Source organism: Scyliorhinus canicula, chromosome 30 (genome assembly GCF_902713615.1).
Source record: "Scyliorhinus canicula chromosome 30, sScyCan1.1, whole genome shotgun sequence".
Classification (NCBI taxonomy): domain Eukaryota; kingdom Metazoa; phylum Chordata; class Chondrichthyes; order Carcharhiniformes; family Scyliorhinidae; genus Scyliorhinus; species Scyliorhinus canicula.
In genome coordinates this window covers 10,958,357-10,983,121 of record NC_052175.1, presented here as the reverse complement: position 1 = coordinate 10,983,121, position 24,765 = coordinate 10,958,357, and the positions used below count along the sequence as shown (strand labels likewise).

Below are 24,765 nucleotides of genomic sequence, written 5' to 3'. Positions count from 1 at the left end.
CACAGGGAGTGGGGAGAATGTGGGACTCGTTCCCACAGGGAGTGGGGGAGAATGTGGGACTGGCTCCCACAGGGAGTGGGGGAGAATGTGGGACTCGCTCCCACGGGGAGTGGGGGAGAATGTGGGACTCGCTCCACGGGGAGTGGGGGGAGAATGTGGGACTCGCTCCCACGGGGAGTGGGGGAGAATGTGGGACTCGCTCCCACAGGGAGTGGGGGAGAATGTGGGACTTGCTCCCACGGGGAGTGGGGGGGAATGTGGGACTCGCTCCCACAGGGAGTGGGGAGAATGTGGGACTCGCTCCCACAGGGAATAGGGGAGAATGTGGGGCTCGCTCCCCACAGGGAGTGGGGGAGAATGTGGGACTCGCTCCCACGGGGAGTGGGGGGAGAATGTGGGACTCGCTCCCACGGGGTGGGGGAGAATGTGGGACTCGCTCCCACAGGGAGTGGGGGAGAATGTGGGACTTGCTCCCACGGGGAGTGGGGGGGAATGTGGGACTCGCTCCCACAGGGAGTGGGGAGAATGTGGGACTCGCTCCCACAGGGAATAGGGGAGAATGTGGGGCTCGCTCCCACAGGGAGTGGGGGAGAATGTGGGACTCGCTCCCACGGGGAGTGGGGGGAGAACGTGGGACTCGCTCCCACGGGGTGGGGGAGAATGTGGGACTAACTCCCACGGGGAGTGGGGGAGAATGTGGGACTTGCTCCCACAGGGAGTGAGGAGAATGTGGGACTCGCTCCCACAGGGAGTGGGGGAGAATGTGGGACTCGCTCCCACAGGGAGTGGGGGAGAATGTGGGACTCGCTCCACAGGGAGTGAGGAGAATGTGGGACTCGCTCCCACAGGGAGTTGGGGCGAATGTGGGACTCGCTCCCACAGGGAGTGGGGGAGAATGTGGGACTCGCTCCCACGGGGAGTGGGGGAGAATGTGGGACTCACTCCCACGGGGAGTGGGGGAGAATGTGGGACTCGCTCCCACAGGGAGTGGGGGAGAATGTGGGACTCGCTCCCACAGGGAGTACTCGAGGAAAATAGCTGAGATACATTGAAGGGGTGGGGGGTGCGGGAAGTCTCGTGTGGAGCCAGCATGAAGCAGAGGGGCTGAATGGCCTGTCTGTGTGATGTTGACTTGGTGACGTGTGAACTTTAACCTTGTCCCTGTTCCCAGGTCCCTGATAAACATTACGAGGATATCGACAGAATCCGGAGGCGGAAGCTGGGAGCCCGCGAGGCGGGAGGAAGGGTCGCCGTCGGTGACGATCCCAACGTTCCTGAGGATGGGGCAGGATGGATCCCGTTACCGGGAGCGCCGGCCTTTGACCCCAAGGCCACGCACGATTCCAGTCTCTGGACAATGGAAGGGGCAGCGAAGGTCACGCAGGAGGATTCCACCTATCAGGAGGTGATGGTCAAGGGACATAAACCGATGAGCCAATCGGAGGTGGGGAGGGGTGGGGAGGAACTGTTACCCCTGACATTGGGTGTGATAAAACCTGTCCCATTTACTGGCGGTCACTGGGAGTCACTGGGTGTCACTGGGTGTCGGTGACATCACCCATTATCACTGGCTGTCACTGGGTATAACTATGTTGCACTGGATGTCACTGGCTGTCACTGGGTATAACTATGTTGCACTGGATGTCACTGGCTGTCACTGGGTATAACTATGTTGCACTGGATGTCACTGGCTGTCACTGGGTATAACTATGTTGCACTGGATGTCACTGGCTGTCACTGGGTATAACTATGTTGCACTGGATGTCACTGGCTGTCACTGGGTATAACTATGTTGCACTGGATGTCACTGGGTATAACTATGTTGCACTGGATGTCACTGGCTGTCACTGGGTATAACTATGTTGCACTGGATGTCACTGGCTGTCACTGGGTATAACTATGTTGCACTGGATGTCACTGGCTGTCACTGGGTATAACTATGTTGCACTGGATGTCACTGGCTGTCACTGGGTATAACTATGTTGCACTGGATGTCACTGGATGTTGCTGGGTGTTAGTGTGACGCAAGCTCCATTCAAGGTCACTGGTTGCCATAATGTCACTGGATATCACTGGATCCCATTGACAGTCACTGGATAAAATCACCAGAGGGTTGGTCCATTGAAGGATATTGGTGGGAATCGATGCGTGGGGCCAGAGGAAATGGGCGAGATACTGAATGAATACTTTGCCTCAGTATTGACCAGGGAGAAGATCTTGGTGGACGAGGAGTATAGGGTAGAGTGTGTAGATATTCTGAGTCACGTTGACATTAATAAAGAGGAGGTGTTGGACATCTTAGAAAGCATTAAGGTAGATGTTTCCCCAGGGCCTGATGGGATCGCCCCCAGAATACTGCAGGAGGCAAGAGAGGAAATTGCTGGGGCCTTGGCAGTGATCTTTGTATCCCCATTGGCTGCAGGTGAGGTTCCAGAGGGGCGGCACGGTAGCACAGTGGTTAGCACTGTGGTTTCACAGCTCCAGGGTCCCAGGTTCGATTCCCCGCTGGGTCACTGTCTCTGTGGAGTCTGCACGTTCTCCCCGTGTGTGCGTGGGTTTCCTCCGGGTGCTCCGGTTTCCTCCCACAGTCCAAAGATCTGCAGGTTGGGTGGATTGGCCGTGCTAAATTGTCCCTTAGTGTCCAAAGATGTGCAGGTCAGGTGGATTGGCCGTGCTAAATTGTCCCTTAGTGTCCAAAGATGTACAGGGTAGGTGGATTGGCCGTGCTAAATTGTCCCTTAGTGTCCAAAGATGTGCAGGTCAGGTGGATTGGCCGTGCTAAATTGTCCCTTCGTGTCCAAAGATGTACAGGTTAGGTGGATTGGCCGTGCTAAATTGTCCCTTAGCGTCCAAAGATGTACAGGTTAGGTGGACTGGCCGTGCTAAATTGTTCCTTAGTGTCCAAAAAGGTTGGGTGGGGTTGCTGGGTTACGGGAATGGGGTGGAGGTGTGGGCCCAGGTAGGGTGCTCTTTCCAAGGGCCGGTGCAGACTCGATGGGCCGAATGGCCTCCTACTGCACTATAGATTCTATGATTTTATGTCTGTGACTGGAGAGTAGCCAATGTTGTTCCATTGTTCGAAAAGGCCAGCAGGGATAATCCAGGAAATTATAGGCCGAGGAGCCTTCCATCAGTGGTCGGGAAATTATTGGAAAAGATTCTTCGAGATAGGATTTACTCACATTGAGATCCAAAAAGACGAGGTGTTGGGGATCTTGAAAAATATTAAGGTGGATAAGTCCCCAGGGCCTGATGGGATCTACCCCAGAATACTGAAGGAGGCTGGAGAGGAAATTGCTGAGGCCTTGACAGAAATCTTTGGATCCTCACTGCCTTCAGGTGATGTCCCGGAGGACAGGAGAATAGCCAATGTTGTTCCTTTGTTTAAGAAGGGTAGCAAGGATAATCCAGGGAACTACAGGGAACCCGTGTGTGCGTGGGTTTCCTCCGGGTGCTCCGGTTTCCTCCCACAGTCCAAAGATGTGCAGGTTAGGTGGATTGGCTATGCTAAATTGCCCGTAGTGTAAGGTTAATGGGGGGATTGTTGGGTTACGGGTATACGGGTTACGTGGGTTTAAGTAGGGTGATCATTGCTCGGCACAACATCGAGGGCCGAAGGGCCTGTTCTGTGCTGTACTGTTCTATTCTATCTACAGGCTGGTGAGCCTTACGTCAGTGGTAGGGAAATTACTGGAGAGAATCCTTCGAGACAGGATCTACTCCCACGAGAGGCAGCATGGTTTTATGAAGGGGAGGTCGTGTCTCACTAACTTGATAGAGTTTTTCGAAGAGGTCGCAAAGATAATTGATGCAAGTAGGGCAGTGGATGTTGTCTATATTGACTTCAGTAAGGCCCTTGACAGGGTCCCTCATGGTAGACTGGTACAAAAGGTGAAGTCACACGGGGTCAGAGGTGAGCTGGCAAGATGGATATAGAACTGGCTAGAACTGGCAGAGAGCAGCAATGGAAGGGTGCGTTTCTGATTGGAGGGCTGTGACTAGTGGTGTTCCGCAGGGATCAGTGCTGGGACCTTTGCTGTTTGTAGTATATATAAATGATTTGGAGGAAAATGTCTCTGGTCTGATTAGTAAATTTGCAGACGACACAAAAAATTGGTGGAGTTGCGGATAGCGATGAGGACCATCAGAGGATACATAGATATAGATATAGAATGTACAGTGCAGAAGGAGGCCATTTGGCCCATCGAGTCTGCACCGGTTCTTGGAAAGAGCACCCTACCCAAGGTCAACACCTCTACCCTATCCCCATAACCCAGTAATCCCACCCAACACTAAGGGCAATTTTGGACACAAAGGACAATTTATCACGGCCAATCCACCTAACCTGCACATCTTTGGACTGTGGGAGGAAACCGGAGCACCCGGAGGAAACCCACGCACACACGGGGAGGATGTGCAGACTCCACACAGACAGTGACCCAAGCCGGAATCGAACCCGGGACCCTGGAGCTGTGAAGCGATTGTGCTAGCCACAATGCTACCCTGCTGCCAGCAGGATATAAACTGGTTGGAGTCTTGGGTGGAGAAATGGCAGATGGAGTTTAATCCGGACAAGTGTGAGGTAATGCATTGGAAGGTCTAATACAGGTCGGGAATATACAGTGAATGGTAGAGCTAGTGAGTACTGACAGGCAGAGAGATCTGGACGTGCATGTCCAGCGATCACTGAAGTGGCAACGCATGTGGACAAGGTGGTCACGAAGGCATACGGCTTGCTGGCCTTCATCGGCTGGGGCATTGAATATCAAACATGGCAAGTCATGTTGCAGCTGTACAGGACCTCAGTTAGGCCTCGTTTGGAATATTGCGCACAATTCTGGTCGCCACACTACCAGAAGGATGTGGAGGCTTTAGAGAGGGTGCAGAAGAGATTTACCAGGATGCTGCCTGGTATGGAGGGCATTAGCTATGAGGAGAGGTGAGATAAACTCGGTTTGTTCTCACTGGAACGACGGAGGTTGAGAGGCGACCTGATAGAGGTCTACAAAATTATGAGGGGCGTAGACAGGGTGGATAGTCTTTTGCCCAGGGTAGGAGAGTCGGTACGAGGAGACATAGGTTTAAAGTGCGAGGGGAAAAGTTTAGAACTGATGTGCGAGGCAGGTTTTTTACACAGAGGGTGGTAAATGTATGGAACTCGCTGCCTGAGGAGGTGGTGGGAGCCGGTACGATAGCGACATTTAAGGGTCATCTAGACAAATATATGATTAGGGTGGGAATGGAAGGATACGGACTCCGTACGTGCAAACGGTTTTAGTTTCGGGAGATACCATAATCGGCACAGGCTTGGAGGGCCGAAGGGCCTGCTCCTGTGTTGTATTGTTCTTTGTTCTTTCTCTCTGGGGAGAACTGTGTGTTTCTGGGAGTCAGCAACAGTCATTGAGTGACACTGGATGTCTTTAAGCCTCACTGGCTATCACTGGCTGTCATTGAGTAGCTGGAATGTCACTGGGAGTCCCTGAGTTACACTGGATTGAGGATGGAAGCCATTGAGGTTCTCTGTGCGTTAAATATGTGACGGTCACCCAATAAATCCATTCGGGAATTCAGGAGGAACGTCTTTACCCAGAGAGAGGGGGGAGAAAGTGGGACTGACTCCCACAGGGAGTGGGGGAGAATGTGGGACTCGCTCCCACGGGGAGTGGGGGGGGAATGTGGGACTCACTCCCACAGGGAGTGGGGGAGAAAGTGGGACTGACTCCAACAGGGAGTGGGGGAGAATGTGGGATTCGGTCCCACAGGGAGTGGGGGAGAATGTGGGATTCGGTCCCACAGGGAGTGGGGAGAATGTGAGACTCGCTCCCACAGGGAGTGGGGGTGAATGTGGGACTCGCTCCCACAGGGAGTGGGGAGAATGTGGGACTCGCTCCCACGGGGAGTGGGGGAGAATGTGGGACTTGCTCCCACGGGGAGTGGGGGAGAATGTGGGACTGACTCCCACCGGGAGTGGGGGAGAATGTGGGACTCGCTCCCACAGGGAGTGGGGAGAATGTGGGACTCACTCCCACAGGGAGTGGGGGAGAATGTGGGACTCGCTCCCACAGGGAGTGGGGAGAATGTGGGACTCGCTCCCACAGGGAGTGGGGGAGAATGTGGGACTCGCTCCCACAGGGAGTGGGGAGAATGTGGGACTCGCTCCTACAGGGAGTGGGGAGAATGTCGGACTCACTCCCACAGGGAGTGGGGAGAATGTGGGACTCACTCCCACAGGGAGTGGGGGAGAATGTGGGACTCGCTCCCACAGGGAGTGGGGGAGAATGTGGGACTCGCTCCCACGGGGAGTGGGGATAATGTGGGAATCGCTCCCACGGGGAGTGGGGGAGAATGTGGGACTCGCTCCCACGGGGAGTGGGGGAGAATGTGGGACTCACTCCCACGGGGAGTGGGGGAGATTGTGGGACTCGCTGCCGGGGGGAGTGGGGGAGAATGTGGGACTCGCTCCCACGGGGAGTGGGGAGAATGTGGGACGCTCCCACAGGGAGTGGGGGAGAATGTGGGACTCGCTCCCACGGGGAGTGGGGGAGAATGTGGGACGCTCCCACAGGGAGTGGGGAGAATGTGGGACTCGCTCCCACAGGGAGTGGGGGAGAATGTGGGACTCGCTCCCGCAGGGAGTGGGGGGAATGTGGGACTCGCTCCCACAGGGAGTGGGGGAGAATGTGGGACTCGCTCCCACAGGGAGTGGGGGAGAATGTGGGACTCGCTCCCACAGGGAGTGGGGAGAATGTGGGACTGACTCCCACAGGGAGTGGGGAGATTGTGGGACTCGCTGCCGGGGGGAGTGGGGGAGAATGTGGGACTCGCTCCCACGGGGAGTGGGGGAGAATGTGGGACTCGCTCCCACGGGGAGTGGGGGAGAATGTGGGACTGGCTCCCACAGGGAATGGGGGAGAATGTGGGACTGGCTCCCACAGGGAATGGGGGAGAATGTGGGACTGGCTCCCACAGGGAATGGGGGAGAATGTGGGACTCGGTCCCACAGGGAGTGGGAGAGAATGTGGGACTCACTCCCACAGGGACTGGGGGAGAATGTGGGACTGACTCCCACAGGGAGTAGGGGAGAATGTGGGACTCGCTCCCACAGGGAGTAGGGGAGAATGTGGGACTGACTCCCACAGGGAGTAGGGGAGAATGTTGATGCACTATTAATTACGAGAAGTAGAATGTAATTGAGGCTTTATTACACTGAGATGTGTGGCCTCCTACAGCAGCTGACGAAATGGCTGCTGTAAGGGGAGCACACATATTTATACTCCGCCTACTGGGCGGAGCCAGCAGGCAGGGATCTACCCCCGTACCTGTAGTACAGGGGCCTTACCGTAACACACCTATATATATATATACAGAATATACATCAGTGGTGACTACCACATTCACCCCCTGTATAAAACAATGAGTCCAGTGGGGGTGGCGGAGACTATATACAGGAAATTGTGTTTTAAAAGTACAGAGAATATTATAAATTCAGGCGGTCCGGAGCCTTGATCTGTTGTTGAGAGCGCCGCAGTGCTGGTGGCGACTCCGGCGGCAGCTTGGTCTTCGGTGACTCCGGGAGCGTGTCGAAATCCTCTTCATCCCCGGGTGGGAGCAAGGGGAGGACGGAGTGTCCTGGAGTGGGGGCTGCGGTGGGGTGTGCCGGGGGAAGGGAGGGTGGCGCTGTGTCGGAGAGGGGGTGTGGGGGAACCAGCTGGTGCCAGGTCCCTGAGGGAGACGGTGTCTGGGCGGCCGTCGGGGTACGCCACGTAGGCGTACTGCGGGTTGGCGTGGAGTAGCTGTACCCTCTCAGCCAACGGGTCGGCCTTGTGGGGCCGCACGTGTCTACGGAGGAGAACGGGTCCTGGAGCTGCCAGCCATGTTGGGAGCGAAACCCTGGACGTGGACTTCCTGGGGGAAGGCAAAGAGACGTCCATGGGGGGTTTCATTAGTCGCAGTGCACAGGAGCGACCGAATGGAGTGGAGTGCGTCAGGGAGGGCCTCCTGCCAGCGGGAGGCCGGGAGATTCCTGGACCGTAGGGCCAGCTGGACGGCCCTCCAAACCATCCCGTTCTCCCTCTCTACCTGCCCGTTTCCCCGGGGGTTGGAGCTGGTCGCCCTGCTGGAGGCGATACCCCTGCTGAGCAGGAACTGACGCAGCTCATCGCTCATGAAGGAGGATCCCCGATCGCTGTGGATGTAGACGGGGAAACCGAACAGAGCGAAGATGGTGTGGAGGGCTTTGATGACGGTGGCAGACGTCATATCGGGGCATGGGATGGCGAAGGGGAATCGGGAATATTCATCGACCACACTGAGGAAGTATGTGTTGCGGTCGGTGGAGGGGAGGGGCCCTTTGAAATCCACACTGAGGCGTTCAAAGGGGCAGGAGGCCTTCACCAGGCGCGCACGGTCTGGCCGGTAGAAGTGCGGTTTACACTTGGCACAGACCTGGCAGTCTCTGGCGATCGCCCTGACTTCCTCGATGGAGTAGGGCAGGTTTTGGGCCCTGATGAAATGGTAAAAACAGGTGACCCCTGGGTGACAGAGAGCGTTGTGTAGGGTCCGGAGTCGGTCCACTTGTGCGCTGGCACATGTACCTCGGGAGAGGGCGTCTGGGGACTCATTGAGCTTACCGGAATCTCATAATTATAGGTGGAGAGCTCAATCCTCCACCGCAAGATCTTATCATTTTTGATCTTGCCCTGCTGCGTGTTGTTAAACATGAAGGCTGCCGACCGTTGGTCAGTGAGGAGAGTGAATCTCCTGCCGGCCAGGTAATGCCTCCAATGTCTCACAGCTTCAACGATGGCTTGGGCCTCCTTCTCGATGGAGGAGGGCCGAATTTCTGAGGCATGAAGGGTGCGGGAAAAGAATGCCACGGGCCTGCCCGCCTGGTTGAGGGTGGCGGCTAGGGCGACGTCTGATGCATCGCTCTCGACTTGGAAAGGGGAGCGTCTCGTCGACCGCGTGCATCGCGGCCTTGGCAATGTCGGCTCTGATCCGGGTGAAGGCCTGTTGTGCCTCGGCCGCGAGGGGGAATTGAGTGGACTGTATGAGTGGGCGGGCCTTGTCCCCATAGTTTGGGACCCACTGGGTGTAGCACGAGAAGAACCCCAGGCAGCGTTTGAGGGCCTTGGGGCAGTGGGGGAGGGGGAGCTCCATGAGGGGGGCGCATGCGGTTGGGATCGGGCCCCAGAACTCCGTTCTCGACCACATAGCCGAGGATGGCTAAGCGGGTCGTGCTGAACACGCACTTCTCCTTATTGTAGGTCAGGTTGAGGAGTTTAGCGGTGTGGAGGAATTTGGCGAGGTTGGCGTCGTGGTCCTGCTGGTCGTGGCCGCAGATGGTGACATTGTCCAGGTACGGGAAGGTGGCCCGCAGTCCGTACCCGTCAACCATTCGGTCCATCTCCCGTTGGAAGACCGAGACCCCATTGGTGATGCCGAAGGGAACCCGGAGGAAGTGATAGAGGCGGCCGTCTGCCTCGAAGGCCGTGTATGGACGGTCCGAGTTACGGATGGGGAGCTGGTGGTAGGCAGATTTCAGGTTCACTGTCGAGAAGACCGGTACTGCGCAATCTGATTGACCATATCAGATATGCGAGGGAGGGGGTACGCGTCGAGCTGCGTGTACCGGTTGATGGTCTGGCTGTAGTCCACGGCCATTCTGTGTTTCTCCCCAGTTTTCACCACTACCACTTGGGCTCTCCAGGGGCTGTTGCTGCCTCGATGATGCCTTCCCGAAGCAGCCAATGGACCTCAGACCTGATGAAGGTCCTGTCCTGGGCGCTGTACCGTCTGCTCCTGGTGGCGACGGGTTTGCAATCCGGGGTGAGGTTTGCAAATAGAGAAGGCGGGTCGACCTTAAGGGTCGCGAGGCCGCAGACAGTAAGGGGTGGTAGGGGCCCGCCGAATTTCAGGGTTAGGCTCTGGAGGTTGCACTGGAAGTCCAGGCCGAGCAGCAGGGCAGGGCAGAGGTTGGGGAGGTCGTGGAGCCGGAAGCCGCTGAACTCTACGCCCATGGATGGTGAGGGTGGCGATGCAGTACCCCCCGGATCGCCGCGGAGTGGGATCCGGAGGCCAGGGAGATTCTCTGGTTGGCGGGGTGTACCGCGAGGGAGCAGCTCCTTACCGTATCGGGGTGGGTGAAGCTCTCAGTGCTCCCGGAGTCCAGCAGGCAGGGTTAGCGGGGTGTACCGCGAGGGAGCAGCTCCTTACCGTATCGGAGTGGACAAAGCTCTCCGTGCTCCCGGAGTCCAGCAGGCAGGGTAAACGGGGTGTACCGCGAGGGAGCAGCTCCTTACCGTATCGGGGTGGGTGAAGCTCTCGTTGCTCCCGGAGTCCAGCAGGCAGGAGATCTCGTGCCCGTCGACCTTCACTGTCGTCGACGCGGTCGCGAGGTTGTGCGGGTCGGGGCTGGCCGATCGTGACGGAGACGAGACGCGGCTGGTCGGCGGCGGTTGAAGGCGATGAGCGGCCCGACGGGCAGGGGTCCTGAGGCGGGTAAGATGGCGGCGCCCACGGGGGGGGGTGCACGTGGTCTGAGGCGGGTAAGATGGCGGCGCCCACTGTGGGGGGGGGGGGGGGGTGCCGGGACAATAGCGGCGATCGAGCGAGCCTGGCACACAGCAGCGAAATGTCCCTTCTTGCCACAGGCCTTGCAGAGGGCGCTCCGCGCCGGGCAGCACTGCCGGGGGGGGGGCTTTGACTGCCCACAGAAGTAGCATTTGGCGCCCCCCCGGGATTGGTTGGCTGCCGCACGGCGCAGGCTGGGGGCGGTCGCTGATGGGGTTCACGATGGGGCGGCCGTCTGCGGAGTCCATAATGTCCGGGGGGGGGGGGTTGGGCCGCGCGGTCGGGGGCAGAGCGTGGCCCCTTCTAAGAGGCGCTGGTGGATGTATTCAGACCCTATGCCCGTAACAAATGCGTCTCAAATTCGTGGCCGAAACGGCCTCACAGTCACAGTCTCACTAGGCCGAGCAGGGCACGCCAGAAATCTGCCACAGACTCACCGAGAAGCTGGTGCCGTGTGGAGAGGAGATGCCTGGCGTAGATTTTGTTAGTCCGCTGAGCGTAGTTCACCTTCAGTAGCACCGTGGCCTTTGCGTAGGGCGGCACGTCCTGGACGAGGGGAAAGACGTTAGAGCTCAGCCGCGTGTACAGGATATGGAGCTTCTGGGCCTGTGTCTGGCGCAGACCCGATGTACGCTTCAAATCAGGCTAGCCAATGTTCAAAGTCCTCGTTGGCGTTGTCTGCTTGAGGATGCAGCTGCAGGCGATCCGGCTTGAGGCGGAGGTCCATCTCTGAATATCTGTGTCATACATTGATGCACTATCAATTACGACAAGTCGAGAGTAGGATGTAATTGAGGCTTTATTACACTGAGATGTGTGGCCTCCTGCAGCAACTGGCAAAATGGCTGCTGTATGGGTAGCACACATATTTATACTCCGCCTATGGGGCGGAGCCAGCAGGCAGGGAACTACCCCCATACCTGTAGTACAGGGGCCTTACCATAATACACATATATATACAGTATATATATGAGTGGTGACAACCACAAATGTGGGACTCGCTCCCACAGGGAGTGGGGGAGAATGTGGGACTCGCTCCCATGGGGAGCGGGGGAGAATGTGGGACTCGCTCCCACAGGGAGTGGGGAGAATGTGGGATGCGCTCCCACAGGGAGTGGGGGAGAATGTGGGATTCGCTCCCACAGGGAGTGGGGGAGAATGTGGGACTCGCTCCCACAGGGAGTGGGGGGAATGTGGGACTCGCTCCCACAGGGAGTGGGGAGAATGTGGGACTCACTCCCACAGGGAGCACTCAAGAAGAATAGCAGAGATACATCAATGGGGGGGGGAGGGAAGTCTCGTGTGGAGCCAGCATGAAGCAGAGGGGCTGAATGTCCTGTCTGTGTGATGTTGACTTGGTGACGTGTGAAGTTTAACCTTGTCCCTGTTCCCAGGTCCCTGATAAACATTACGAGGATATCGACAGGATCCGGAGGCGGAAGCTGGGAGCCCGCGAGGCGGGAGGAAGCGTCGCCGACGGTGACAATCCCAACTTTCCGGAGGATGGCGCAGGATTGATCCCGGTACTGGGAGCGCCGGCCTTTGACCCCAAGGCCGCGCACGATTCCAGTCTCTGGACAATGGAAGGGGCAGCGAAGGTCACACAGGAGGATTCCACCTATCAGGAGGTGATGGTCAAGGGACACAATCCAATGAGCCAATCGGAGGTGGGGAGGAACAGTTACCCCTGGAAACTGGAAAGGGCGCTGTCATTGGTTGTGAGGAAATTTGTGGCGTTGCCTGGGAGTCCCTGGGCATTGGGTGTCACTGGGTTCACTGGAGGTTACTGGGGGTCACTGGGGGTCACTGAACATCAGTCATGTGACAGTCCGTGTCCAAATGCAGCAAGACCTGGACAATATCCAGGCTCGGGGCTGACAAGGGGCAAGTTACATTCACGCCACACACGTGCCAGGCAATGACCATCTCCTACAAGAGAGGATCTAACCATCGCCCCCTTGACCATTCAATGGCGTCACCATCGCTGAATCCCCCACATCCTGCGCGGCTCCCAACAACACTCGAGAAGCTCGACACCATCCAGGACAAAGCAGCCCCGCTCGATCGACACGCTACCCACCGACATTCACTCCCTCCACCCCCCCCCCCATCCAGGACAAAACAGCCCCGCTCGATCGACACGCTACCCACCGACATTCACCCCCTCCAGCCCCCCCCATCCAGGGCAAAGCAGCCCCGCTCGATCGACACGCTACCCACCGACATTCACTCCCTCCACCCCCCCCCCCCCCCCCCATCCAGGACAAAGCAGCCCCGCTCGATCGACACGCTTCCCACTGACATTCACTCCCTCCACCCCCCCCCCCCCCCCCCCCCCATCCAGGGCAAAGCAGCCCCGCTCGATCGACACGCTACCCACCGACATTCACTCCCTCCACCCCCCCCCCATCCAGGACAAAGCAGCCCCGCTCGATCGACACGCTACCCACCGACATTCACTCCCTCCCCCCCCCCCATCCAGGACAAAGCAGCCCCGCTCGATCGACACGCTACCCACCGACATTCACCCCCTCCAGCCCCCCCCATCCAGGACAAAGCAGCCCCGCTCGATCGACACGCTACCCACCGACATTCACTCCCTCCACCCCCCCCCCCCCCCCCCCCCCCCCCCATCCATGACAAAGCAGCCCCGCTCGATCGACACGCTACCCACTGACATTCACACCCCTCCACCCCCCCCCCCACCCCCATCCAGGGCAAAGCAGCCCCGCTCGATCGACACGCTACCCACCGACATTCACTCCCTCCACCCCCCCCCCCATCCAGGACAAAGCAGCCCCGCTCGATCGACACGCTACCCACCGACATTCACTCCCTCCAACCACCCCCCATCCAGGACAAAGTAGCCCCGCTCGATCGACACGCTAACCACCGACATTCACTCCCTCCACCCCCCCCCCCATCCAGGGCAAAGCAGCCCCGCTCGATCGACACGCTACCCACCGACATTCACTCCCTCCACCCCCCCCCCCCCCATCCAGGACAAAGTAGCCCCGCTCGATCGACACGCTAACCACCGACATTCACTCCCTCCACCACCCCCCCCATCCAGGACAAAGCAGCCCCGCTCGATCGACACGCTACCCACCGACATTCACTCCCTCCACCCCCCCCCCATCCAGGACAAAGCAGCCCCGCTCGATCGACACGCTACCCACCGACATTCACTCCCTCCACCCCCCCCCATCCAGGACAAAGCAGCCCCGCTCGATCGACACGCTACCCACCGACATTCACTCCCCCCCCCCGACGCACAGTGGCAGCCGTGTGCACCGTCTACAAGACGCCCCGCGGCCACTCGCCTTCGACAGCACCTTCCAAACCCGCCACCTCTACCATCTAGAAGGACGAGGGGGGGGGCAGCAGACACATGGGGAACACCCCCCCCCCCCCCCCCCCCCCCCCCCCCCCACCTGCAAGATCCCCCCTCCGAGCTGCTCGCCATCCCGATTCGGGAATATATCGGCCGTTCCTTCACTGTCGCCGGGTCAGAATCCCGGAACTCCCTCCCTAACAGCACAGTGGGTGTACCTACACCACACGGGGACTGCAGCGGGTTCAAGATGGCCGTTCACCCCCCCCCCCCCCCTCACCTTCTCGAGGGGCAATGAGGGGTGGGGAATGAATGCAGGGACCGGTCAGAGGAGCCCCCCACATCCCGTAAATGAATCGGAAAAACATCATCACTGGGTGTCACTGAAAGAGGTCACGGCATCAGAACAGAATCGAGAGAGAGAAACCGTTCCCGTTGGTGGAGGGATCGGGAATCGGAGTGGAGGAGGGGGGGGGGGCAGGGTTAAGGGGGATTGGGGTGAGGAGCCATGGAGACAGGAGGAGGAACTCTTGCCCCCAGCGAGGGGTTAGGGTCTGGAATGTGCTGCCTGAGAGTGTGGTGGGGGCAGGTTCAATCGAGGCTTTGGGAAGGGAATGGGATGGTTATCCGAATGGGTTACGGGGGTTACGGGGAGGAAGGCCCGTATGGAGCTACGGCAGGCAACACCAGCTCAGCCACTCTTGGAGGGAGCTAGTACACACCCGATGGGCTGAATGGCCTCCTTCTGCCCTGTAATCACTCCATTCAATCCAAGATTTCAGATGCATTAGGAGTGGTTCAGGAAGAAGGTTTTTCCCCAGAGAGTGTGGGGGAATGTGGATTCACTCCCACAGGGAGTGGGGGAGAATGTGGGACTCGCTCCCACAGGGAGTGGGGGAGAATGTGGGACTCGCTCCCGCAGGGAGTGGGGAGAATGTGGGACTCGCTCCCACAGGGAGTGGGGGAGAATGTGGGACTCGCTCCCGCAGGGAATTGGGGAGAATGTGGGACTGGCTCCCACAGGGAGTGGGGGAGAATGTGGGACTGGCTCCCACGGGGAGTGGGGGAGAATGTGGGACTCGCTCCCGCAGGGAGTGGGGGAGAATGTGGGACTCGCTCCCGCAGGGAATTGGGGAGAATGTGGGACTGGCTCCCACAGGGAGTGGGGAGAATGTGGGACTCGCTCCCACAGCGAGTGGGGAGAATGTTGGACTCTCTCCCACAGGGAGTGGGGAGAATGTGGGACTCGCTCCCACAGGCAGTGGGGGGGGGGGGGGGGAATGTGGGACTCTCTCCCACAGGGAGTGGGGAGAATGTGGGACTCACTCCCACAGCGAGTGGGGAGAATGTGGGACTCACTCCCACAGCGAGTGGGGAGAATGTGGGACTCGCTGCCACAGGGAGTGGGGGAGAATGTGGGACTGGCTCCCACAGGGAGTGGGGGAGAATTTGGGACTCGCTCCCACAGGGAGTGGGGAGAATGTGGGACTCGCTCCCACAGGGAGTGGGGAGAATGTGGGACTCGCTCCCACGGGGAGTGGGGGAGAATGTGGGACTCGCTCCCACGGGGAGTGGGGGAGAATGAGGGAATCGCTCCCGAAGGGAGTACTCGAGTGACAAAGTTGAGATACGTTGAAGGGGTGGGGGGAGCGGGAAGTCTTGTGTGGAGCCAGCACGAAGCAGAGGGGCTGAATGTCCTGTCTGTGTGATGTTGACTTGGTGACGTGTGAACTTTAACCTTGTCCCTGTTCCCAGGTCCCTGATAAACATTACGAGGATATCGACAGGATCCGGAGGCGGAAGCTGGGAGCCCGCGAGGCGGGAGGAAGCGTCGCCGTCGGTGACAATCCCAACATTCCGGAGCATTGCACAGGATCGACCTCATTACTGGGAGCGCTGGCCTTTGACCCCAAGGCCACGCACGATACCCATCTCTGGGCAATGGAAGGGGCAGCGAAGGTCACACAGGAGGATTCCACCTATCAGGAGGTGATGGTTATGTTTCTTTGTTGTCGATTGCATTCAGAGCTTAGGGTGACCAGCCCCTCCCCCCCAACTTTTGCAGAATTCATCCCCTGGCTCAGCCATCTGGCTGGCACCCCCTGTTGGTAGAGCTCACGGGGCCTGGAGAAACAGGCTGAGGTCACGGGGCCTGTAGAAACAGGCTGAGGTCACGGGGCCTGTAGAAACAGGCTGAGGTCACGGGGCCTGTAGAAACAGGCTGACGTCACGGGGCCTGTAGAAACAGGCTGAGGTTACAGGGCCTGTAGAAACAGCCTGAGGTTACAGGGCCTGTAGAAACAGGCTAAGTTTACAGGGCCTGTAGAAACAGGCTGAGGTCACGGGGCCTGTAGAAACAGGCTGACGTCACGGGCCTGTGGAAACAGGCTGAGGTCACGGGCCTGGAGAAACAGGCTGTGGTCACGGGGCCTGTAGAAACAGGCTGAGGTCACGGGGCCTGTAGAAACAGGCTGAGGTCACGGGGCCTGTAGAAACAGGCTGAGGTCACGGGCCTGTAGAAACAGGCTGAGGTCACGGGGCCTGTAGAAACAGGCTGAGGTCACGGGGCCTGTAGAAACAGGCTGAGGTCAAGTTCCTACATAAACAGGCTGACGTCACAGGGCCTGTAGTGGAGTGCTGACCCCCCAGCTCCCTTTTCCCACTTTATCTCTACTCCACTCCCATTTTGCCTCTTTTTCACGTCTTCTCTTATCTTCCCTTTCCTATTCACTGCCTCCTCTCACATTCCCCACTTGAGAGTCATTAAGAGCCACCCATAATCACTGGGTGTCACTGAGAGCCACCTATCATCACTGGGTGTCAGTAAAAGAGGTCACGGCATCAGAACAGAATCGAGAGAGAGAAACCGTTCCCGTTGGTGGAGGGATCGGGAATCGGAGTGGAGGAGGGGGGGGGGCAGGGTTAAGGGGGATTGGGGAAAGGAGCAATGGAGACAGGAGGAGGAACTCTTTCCCCCAGCGAGGGGTTTGGGTCTGGAATGTGCTGCCTGAGAGTGTGGTGGAGGCAGGTTCAATCGAGGCTTTGGGAAGGGAATGGGATGGTTATCCGAATGGGTTACGGGGGTTACGGGGAGGAAGGCTCGTATGGAGCTACGGCAGGCAACACCAGCTCAGCTACTCTTGGAGGGAGCTAGTACACACCCGATGGGCTGAATGGCCTCCTTCTGCCCTGTAATCACTCCATTCAATCCAAGATTTCAGACGCATTAGGAGTGGTTCAGGAAGAAGGTTTTCCCCCAGAGAGTGTGGGGAAATGTGGATTCACTCCCACAGGGAGTGGGGGAGAATGTGGATTCACTCCCACAGGGAGTGGGGGAGAATGTGGACTCGCTCCCACGGGGAGCGGGGGAGAATGTGGGACTCGCTCCCACAGGGAGCGGGGGAGAATGTGGGACTCGCTCCCACAGGGAGCGGGGGAGAATGTGGGACTCGCTCCCATGGGAAGTGGGGAGAATGTGGGGCTGAATGGCCTGTCCGTGTGATGTTGACTTGGTGACGTGTGAACTTTAACCTTGTCCCTGTTCCCAGGTCCCTGATAAACATTACGAGGATATCGACAGGATCCGGAGGCGGAAGCTGGGAGTACGCGGGGCGGGAGGAAGCGTCGCTGTCGGTGACAATCCCAACGTTCCGGAGGATGGCGCAGAATCGACCCCATTACCTGGAGCGCTGGCCTGTGACCCCAAGGCCACGCACGATACCCATCTCTGGGCAATGGAAGGGGCAGCGGAGGATTCCACCTATCAGGAGGTGATGGTTATGTTTCTATGTTGACGATTCCACGCAGAGCCCAGGGTGACTTCAGCACCTCTCCCCCAACTGGTGCAGAATTCGTCCCTGGGTCAGCCATCTAGCTGGCACTGCCTGTTGGTCGAGGCTCAGGGCCTGTAGAAACAGGCTGAGGTCACGGGGCCTGTATAAACAGGCTGAGGTCACGGGGCCTGTATAAACAGGCTGAGGTCACGGGGCCTGTAGAAGTGCTGAGGTCACGGGGCCTGCAGAAACAGGCTGAGGTCACGGGGCCTGCAGAAACAGGCTGAGGTCACGGGGCCTGTATAAACAGGCTGAGGTCACGGGGCCTGTCGAAACAGGCAGAGGTCACAGGGCCTGTAGAAACAGGCTGAGGTCACGGGGCCTGCAGAAACAGGCTGAGGTCACAGGGCCTGTAGAAACAGGCTGATGTCACGGGCCTGTAGAAACAGGCTGAGGTCACGGGGCCTGTAGAAGTGCTGAGGTCACGGGGCCTGCAGAAACAGGCTGAGGTCACAGGGCCTGTAGAAACAGGCTGATGTCACGGGCCTGTAGAAACAGGCTGTGGTCATGGGCCTGTAGAAACAGGCTGAGGTCACGGGGCCTGTAGAAACAGGCTGAGGTCACGGGCCTGTATAAACAGGCTGAGGTCACGGGGCCTGTTGAAACAGGCTGAGGTCACAGGGCCTGTAGAAACAGGCTGAGGTCACGGGGCTTGTAGAAACAGGCTGAAGTCACAGGGCCTGTAGAAACAGGCTGACGTCACGAGCCTGTAGAAACAGGCTGTGGTCATGGGACCTGTAGAAACAGACTGAGGTCACGGGGCCTGTTTGAACAGGCTGAGGTCACTGGGCCTGTAGAAACAGGCTGAGATCACGGGACCTGTAGAAACAGGCTGAGGTCACGGGGCATGTTTGAACAGGCTGAGGTCACAGGGCCTGTTTGAACAGGCTGAGGTCACAGGGCCTGTAGAAACAGGCTGAGGTCACGGGCCTGTTTGAACAGGCTGAGGTCACAGGGCATGTTTGAACAGGCTGAGGTCACAGGGCCTGGTTGAACAGGCTGCCATAGGGCCTGTTTGAACAGGCTGAACTGAGCTGGGGCCTGAACAAAATGGTCGCTGACGGCAGCTGTTAATCCTCCTACATGTTCCCCCAGGCGATGAGGTCAGTTTCTATCCCCCTTTTTCTAACTTTAGTTAAGACTGTAGACTGTGATGTCAGTGAGCGGGGTGGCATTGACCTGGAGGCAGTCGCAGTTTCCTAACCATATTTTCTTGCACTTTGGCAGATCGCTGAAGCCGGATGTTTGGCGAGGAAGGCCTCAAGAGAGAATCTAAGCTCTAACCCTGTCGAGAAGGGAGGCGGTCCTGGCCCTAGCCCAGTGATCGTGACCTACGCAACGGTCAACAAGACCAAGGCACACATCTACACGGAGCCCGGGCCGAGGACCTGCAGGATCTTGGCTAGGACGCGCACTTATGCTGAACCCAACAATGTCCGGCTCTACGCTGACCCCGATGACAACATCATCTTATACGCGCCACCTCAGGACCACCTGTCCAGGGCCCTTCAGCGTCAGCGCCTTCATCTGTACTCGGAACTGGATCTCAAGCAGGCCAGGCGTGGCAACGTATACTGCCCATCCCCCACCAAGGTCTCCGCCACGACCCCCGACCTCCCGCCCCGGCAACCAGCCGACAACGCCAACGGGGGGGTGGTGCCCACAGCCCCTCCAAGGTGGCCCTCTCCTCCCCTTAACCCGCCCAGTGCCCAGCCCACCTACGCCCAGCCTGCCCGCCGAAGCCGAGGCCTCCCCGTTGCCCCTGGCGCACAGAGCCTTACCAAGGGCAGGCTTGAAGTCGACGACACAGCTTATGGAATCTTGCCGAGGCCTGTACCCAGCAAACCAGAGCCAGAACCGAGGCCTGTGCCAGCATCGAGGCCTGTGCCGGCACCTAGGCCTCTTCCCAGCAAACAAGAGCCAGAACCGGGGCCTGTGCCAGAATTGAGGCCTCTGCCAACTCCGAGGCCTGTTCCAACACCGAGGCCTGTTGCTGCTCTGAAGCCTGATTTGGCACCGAGGCCTGTTGCTGCTCTGAAGCCTGATTTGGCACCGAGGCCTGTTCCTGTTCTGAAGCCTGATTTGGCACCGAGGCCTGTTCCTGTTCTGAAGCCTGATTCGGCACCAAGTCCTGCTCGCACCACATCAGCACCTGCATTTATCCAGGCCGATAATCTCTACGAGCGGGTTCCAGAGGAATATCTGAGACCGCCCCCCTTCGCACCAAGCAGACCAACGAACAGGAGGGTAAGAGTTATCCTGCCATCTCCCTCGTGCCTAGTGTGACCTGTGGGACCTGGGGAGGGAGTGCGTGTATGCCGAACACTGAACTGGGGCCTAGCTTGAGCCATGGAGCCTAGCGTTGCCAATGGGGCCTGAGGAGGGTGTGCACTATTCCCAACACTAAACTGAGGTCAAGTGTGACCCATGGAGCTTGGGAAGAGAGTGTGCAATGCCCAATGATACTCTGGGCCTAGTGTGACATGTGAAGCCTGGGGAGAGAGTGTGCAATGCCCAATGATACTCTGGGGCCTAGTGTGACATGTGGAGCCTGGGGAGAGAGTGTGCAATGCCCAATGATACTCTGGGGCCTAGTGTGAGCAATGGAGCCTGGGGAGAGAGTGTGCAATGCCCAATGATACTCTGGGGCCTAGTGTGAGCAATGGAGCCTGGAGAGAGAGTGTGCAATGCCCAATGATACTCTGGGGCCTAGTGTGAGCAATGGAGCCTGGGGGGAGAGTGTGCAATGCCCAATGATACTCTATGGCCTAGTGTGAGCAATGGAGCCTGGGGGGAGAGCGTGCAATGCCCAATGATGCTCTGGGGCCTAGTGTGAGCAATGGAGCCTGGGGGGAGAGTGTTCAATGCCCAATGATATACTGGGGCCTAGTGTGAATCATGGAGCCTGGGAGAGAGTGTTCAATGCCCAATGATACTCTGGGGCCTAGTGTGACATGTGAAGCCTGGGAGAGAGTGTGCAATGCCCAATGATACTCTGGGGCCTGGTGTGACATATGGAGCCTGAAGAGACAGTGCGCAATGCCCAATCATATACTGGGGCCTAGTGTGAGCCATGGAGCCTGGGGAGACAGTGTGCAATGCCCAATGATATACTGGGGCCTAGTGTGAATCATGGAGCCTGGGAGAGAGTGTTCAATGCCCAATGATATACTGGGGCCTGGTGTGACATGTGGAGCCTGGGGGGAGAGTGTGCAATGCCCAATGATACTCTGGGGCCTAGTGTGACATGTGGAGCCTGAGGAGACAGTGCGCAATGCCCAATGATATACTGGGGCCTAGTGTGAGCCATGGAGCCTGAGGAGACAGTGCGCAATGCCCAACGATACTCTGGGGCCTAGTGTGAGCCATGGAGCCTGGGAGAGAGTGTTCAATGCCCAATGATATACTGGGGCCTAGTGTGAATCATGGAGCCTGGGAGAGAGTGTTCAATGCCCAATGATACTCTGGGGCCTAGTGTGAGCCATGGAGCCTGGGAGAGAGTGTTCAATGCCCAATGATATACTGGGGCCTAGTGTGAATCATGGAGCCTGGGAGAGAGTGTTCAATGCCCAATGATACTCTGGGGCCTAGTGTGAGCCATGGAGCCTGGGAGAGAGTGTTCAATGCCCAATGATATACTGGGGCCTGGTGTGACATGTGGAGCCTGGGGGGAGAGTGTGCAATGCCCAACTATACTCTGGGGCCTAGTGTGAGCAATGGAGCCTGAGGAGACAGTGCGCAATTCCCAACGATACTCTGGGGCCTAGTGTGACATGTGGAGCCTGAGGAGACAGTGCGCAATGCCCAATGATATACTGGGCCCTAGTGAGCCCGTGGAGCCTGGGCTACTTTGTGGGCGAAGCCAGAGGGATCCTTAGAGGTCACAACAAAGATGATGACGCAAGCCCCAGATCAGTAGGGGTCAGTCCCAGAGACCTGGATACCCCAGTCCCCTCTCCCAGCCCCACCCGAGGTCTATTAGAGACAGGTTCAGGCAGCTCATGTCCTGCAACACTAACAGGACCCTTTTTTATTTCTTCCCCAGGACCTTTGAGTGCTTTGTGCAAGTGGACCCGTGTGCTATTCTCGCCCGGTAAATGTTCCAGAGCAGTTACTGTTCAGGATAAGGAGACATTTTGCAGCTTTGGATTCGACAGGAGCGACAGAGAAGAACTATTTCCTCTGGTGGTGACTCGGGAAGGGTCCGGAAGGCATCGTAGCCTCCTTAGACTGAGAATCCAATCTCCTTACAGAGGAGAACAACGATTGAAATGATATATCACATCCTTATCAGCTGGAATAACACCCCAGGGCTTCACAGCTGCTTAAGAAGCAAAGCGTGACCCCCTGAGTCACATGGGGAGATGTCAGGGGCCAGGGGTCCCAGAGCTCGGTCAATAAGGTCGGTTTGAAGGAGCGGGTGACGAGAGAGACAGAGAGAGAGAGAGAGAGAGAGTCAGAGAGAGACAGAGAGAGAGAGACAGAGAGAGAGAGACACAGAGACAGAGAGACAGTCAGAGAGTGACAGAGAGAGAGACAGTCAGAGAGAGACAGAGAGAGAGAGAGAGAGAGAGAGAGACAGAGTGAGAGAGAGACAGAGAGAGAGAGAGACAGAGACAGAATCAGAGACAGAGACAGAGAGAGAGAGATAGAGTCAGAGAGAGGGAGAGACAGAGACAGAGACAGAGAGAGACAGACAGAGAGAGGGTGAGTGAGAGACAGACAGAGTCAGAGAGAGACAGAGAAACAGAGAGAGAGACAGAGAGAGAGAGACAGAGGCAGAGAGAGACAGAGAGAGAGACAGAGACAGAGAGAGACAGAGAGAGAGAGAGACAGAGACAGAAAGAGAGAGACAGAGAGAGAGAGAGAGAGAGAGTCAGAGAGAGAGGGTGAGTGAGAGACAGAGAGAGAGAGAGAGACAGAGAGAGAGACACACACAGAGAGGGTGAGTGAGAGACAGAGAGAGAGAGAGACAGAGAGAGAGACAGAGAGAGAGGGTGAGTGAGACAGAGAGAGAGAGAGAGAGACAGAGAGAGACAGAGAGAGAGAGAGAGACAGAGACAGAGAGACAGAGAGAGACAGAGAGGGTGAGTGAGAGACAGAGAGAGAGAGAGAGACAGAGAGAGAGACAGAGAGAGAGAGACAGACAGAGTCAGAGAGAGACAGAGAGAGAGAGAGACAGAGAGAGAGAGAGACAGAGAGACAGAGACAGAGAGGGTGAGTGAGAGACAGAGAGAGAGACAGAGAGAGAGAGAGACAGAGAGAGAGAGACAGCCGGACAGAGTCAGAGAGAGACAGAGAGAGAGAGACAGAGAGAGAGAGAGAGACAGAGAGACAGAGACAGAGAGGGTGAGTGAGAGACAGAGAGAGAGACAGAGAGAGAGAGACAGAGAGAGAGAGACAGCCGGACAGAGTCAGAGACAGCGAGAGGGCGGAAAAGTAGAGACAGAGAGAGAAAGACAGAGGCAGACAGGGAGAGAGTCAGAGAGAGAGACAGAGAGAGTCAGAGAGAGAGAGAGAGAGAGAGACAGAGACAGAGAGAGAGGCGGATATGAGAAAGACAGAGTGAGAGACAGAGAGAGAGACAAAGTGAGAGACAGAGAGAGAGGCGGATATGAGAAAGACAGAGTGAGAGACAGAGAGAGAGACAAAGTGAGAGAGAGGGTGAGCAGAGACAGCAAGAGAGAGAGAGACAAAGTGAGAGACATGTTATTCTCTCAGTCTGAATAAAGATTGTAGACTTCCAGTTAACACAAATACTTTATTCAATGGGTTCGTTCTGTTTCCAGCGCTTAACTAGATATAATAGTCAAGAGGTATGGCCAGTGAAGCTAAGGTAAGCTGCCTATGCTGAGCTGTCTCTGTTTGCTGCTGCTCACTAGCTCTGTGCTTCTGAAAGAGGCGGATTCTCCCTTGGGCTGGACCCTTTATACCCGTCTCTGATGCTGCCCTCTCGTGATGCTGTGGCTGTTACATCTGTCTGCAGTCCCTGGTGTATGTGCAGATGTATGTACAGATTGTACACTTTCCTTTTCTGGGTTTTATCCTCAGTACATGTTCCATGCACATAGCGATGGGCAGTTTCATAAGAACATAAGAACTAGGAGCAGGAGTAGGCCATCTGGCCCCTCGAGCCTGCTCCGCCATTCAATGAGATCATGGCTGATCTTTTGTGGACTCAGCTCCACTTTCCGGCCCGAACACCATAACCCTTAATCCCTTTATTCTTCAAAAAACTATCTATCTTTACCTTAAAAACATTTAATGAAGGAGCCTCAACTGCTTCACTGGGCAAGGAATTCCATAGATTCACAACCCTTTGGGTGAAGAAGTTCCTCCTAAACTCAGTCCTAAATCTACTTCCCCTTATTTTGAGGCTATGCCCCCTAGTTCTGCTGTCACCCGCCAGTGGAAACAACCTGCCCGCATCTATCCTATCTATTCCCTTCATAATTTTAAATGTTTCTATAAGATCCCCCCTCATCCTTCTAAATTCCAACGAGTACAGTCCCAGTCTACTCAACCTCTCCTCATAATCCAACCCCTTCAGCTCTGGGATTAACCTAGTGAATCTCCTCTGCACACCCTCCAGCGCCAGTACGTCCTTTCTCAAGTAAGGAGACCAAAACTGAACACAATACTCCAGGTGTGGCCGCACTAACACCTTATACAATTGCAACATAACCTCCCTAGTCTTAAACTCCATCCCTCTAGCAATGAAGGACAAAATTCCATTTGCCTTCTTAATCACCTGTTGCACTTGTAAACCAACCTTCTGTGACTCATGCACTAGCACACCCAAGTCTCTCTGAACAGCGGCATGCTTTAATATTTTATCGTTTAAATAATAATCCCGTTTGCTGTTATTCCTACCAAAATGGATAACCTCACATTTGTCAACATTGTATTCCATAACGCTCCTCATTTCATTTCGCTCCTGCCAATCGGGGCCATTTTCCTGATCTAGTTGGGGTCCGAATGTATCTTGGAAACCATTTTGTACCGAGAGCAAGTCTGCAATTTGCT

General features: G+C 56.9%; 1 protein-coding gene across 1 annotated transcript in view; it reads left to right on the top strand.

Moving 5' to 3' along the window:
- The window catches only part of LOC119958719, a 60,406-nt gene extending 38,189 nt beyond the window's left edge, over nt 1-22,217 (top strand). Inside the window, exons 7-12 of the mRNA XM_038787296.1 lie at nt 1,172-1,405; nt 11,967-12,200; nt 15,662-15,895; nt 17,455-17,676; nt 18,967-19,986; nt 21,785-22,217. Coding sequence (XP_038643224.1) covers nt 1,172-1,405; nt 11,967-12,200; nt 15,662-15,895; nt 17,455-17,676; nt 18,967-19,986; nt 21,785-21,793 — 1,953 coding nt within the window. The 3' untranslated portion in view covers nt 21,794-22,217. The remainder of the gene's footprint in view (nt 1-1,171; nt 1,406-11,966; nt 12,201-15,661; nt 15,896-17,454; nt 17,677-18,966; nt 19,987-21,784) is intronic.
- Nucleotides 22,218-24,765: the final 2,548 nt, after the last annotated feature.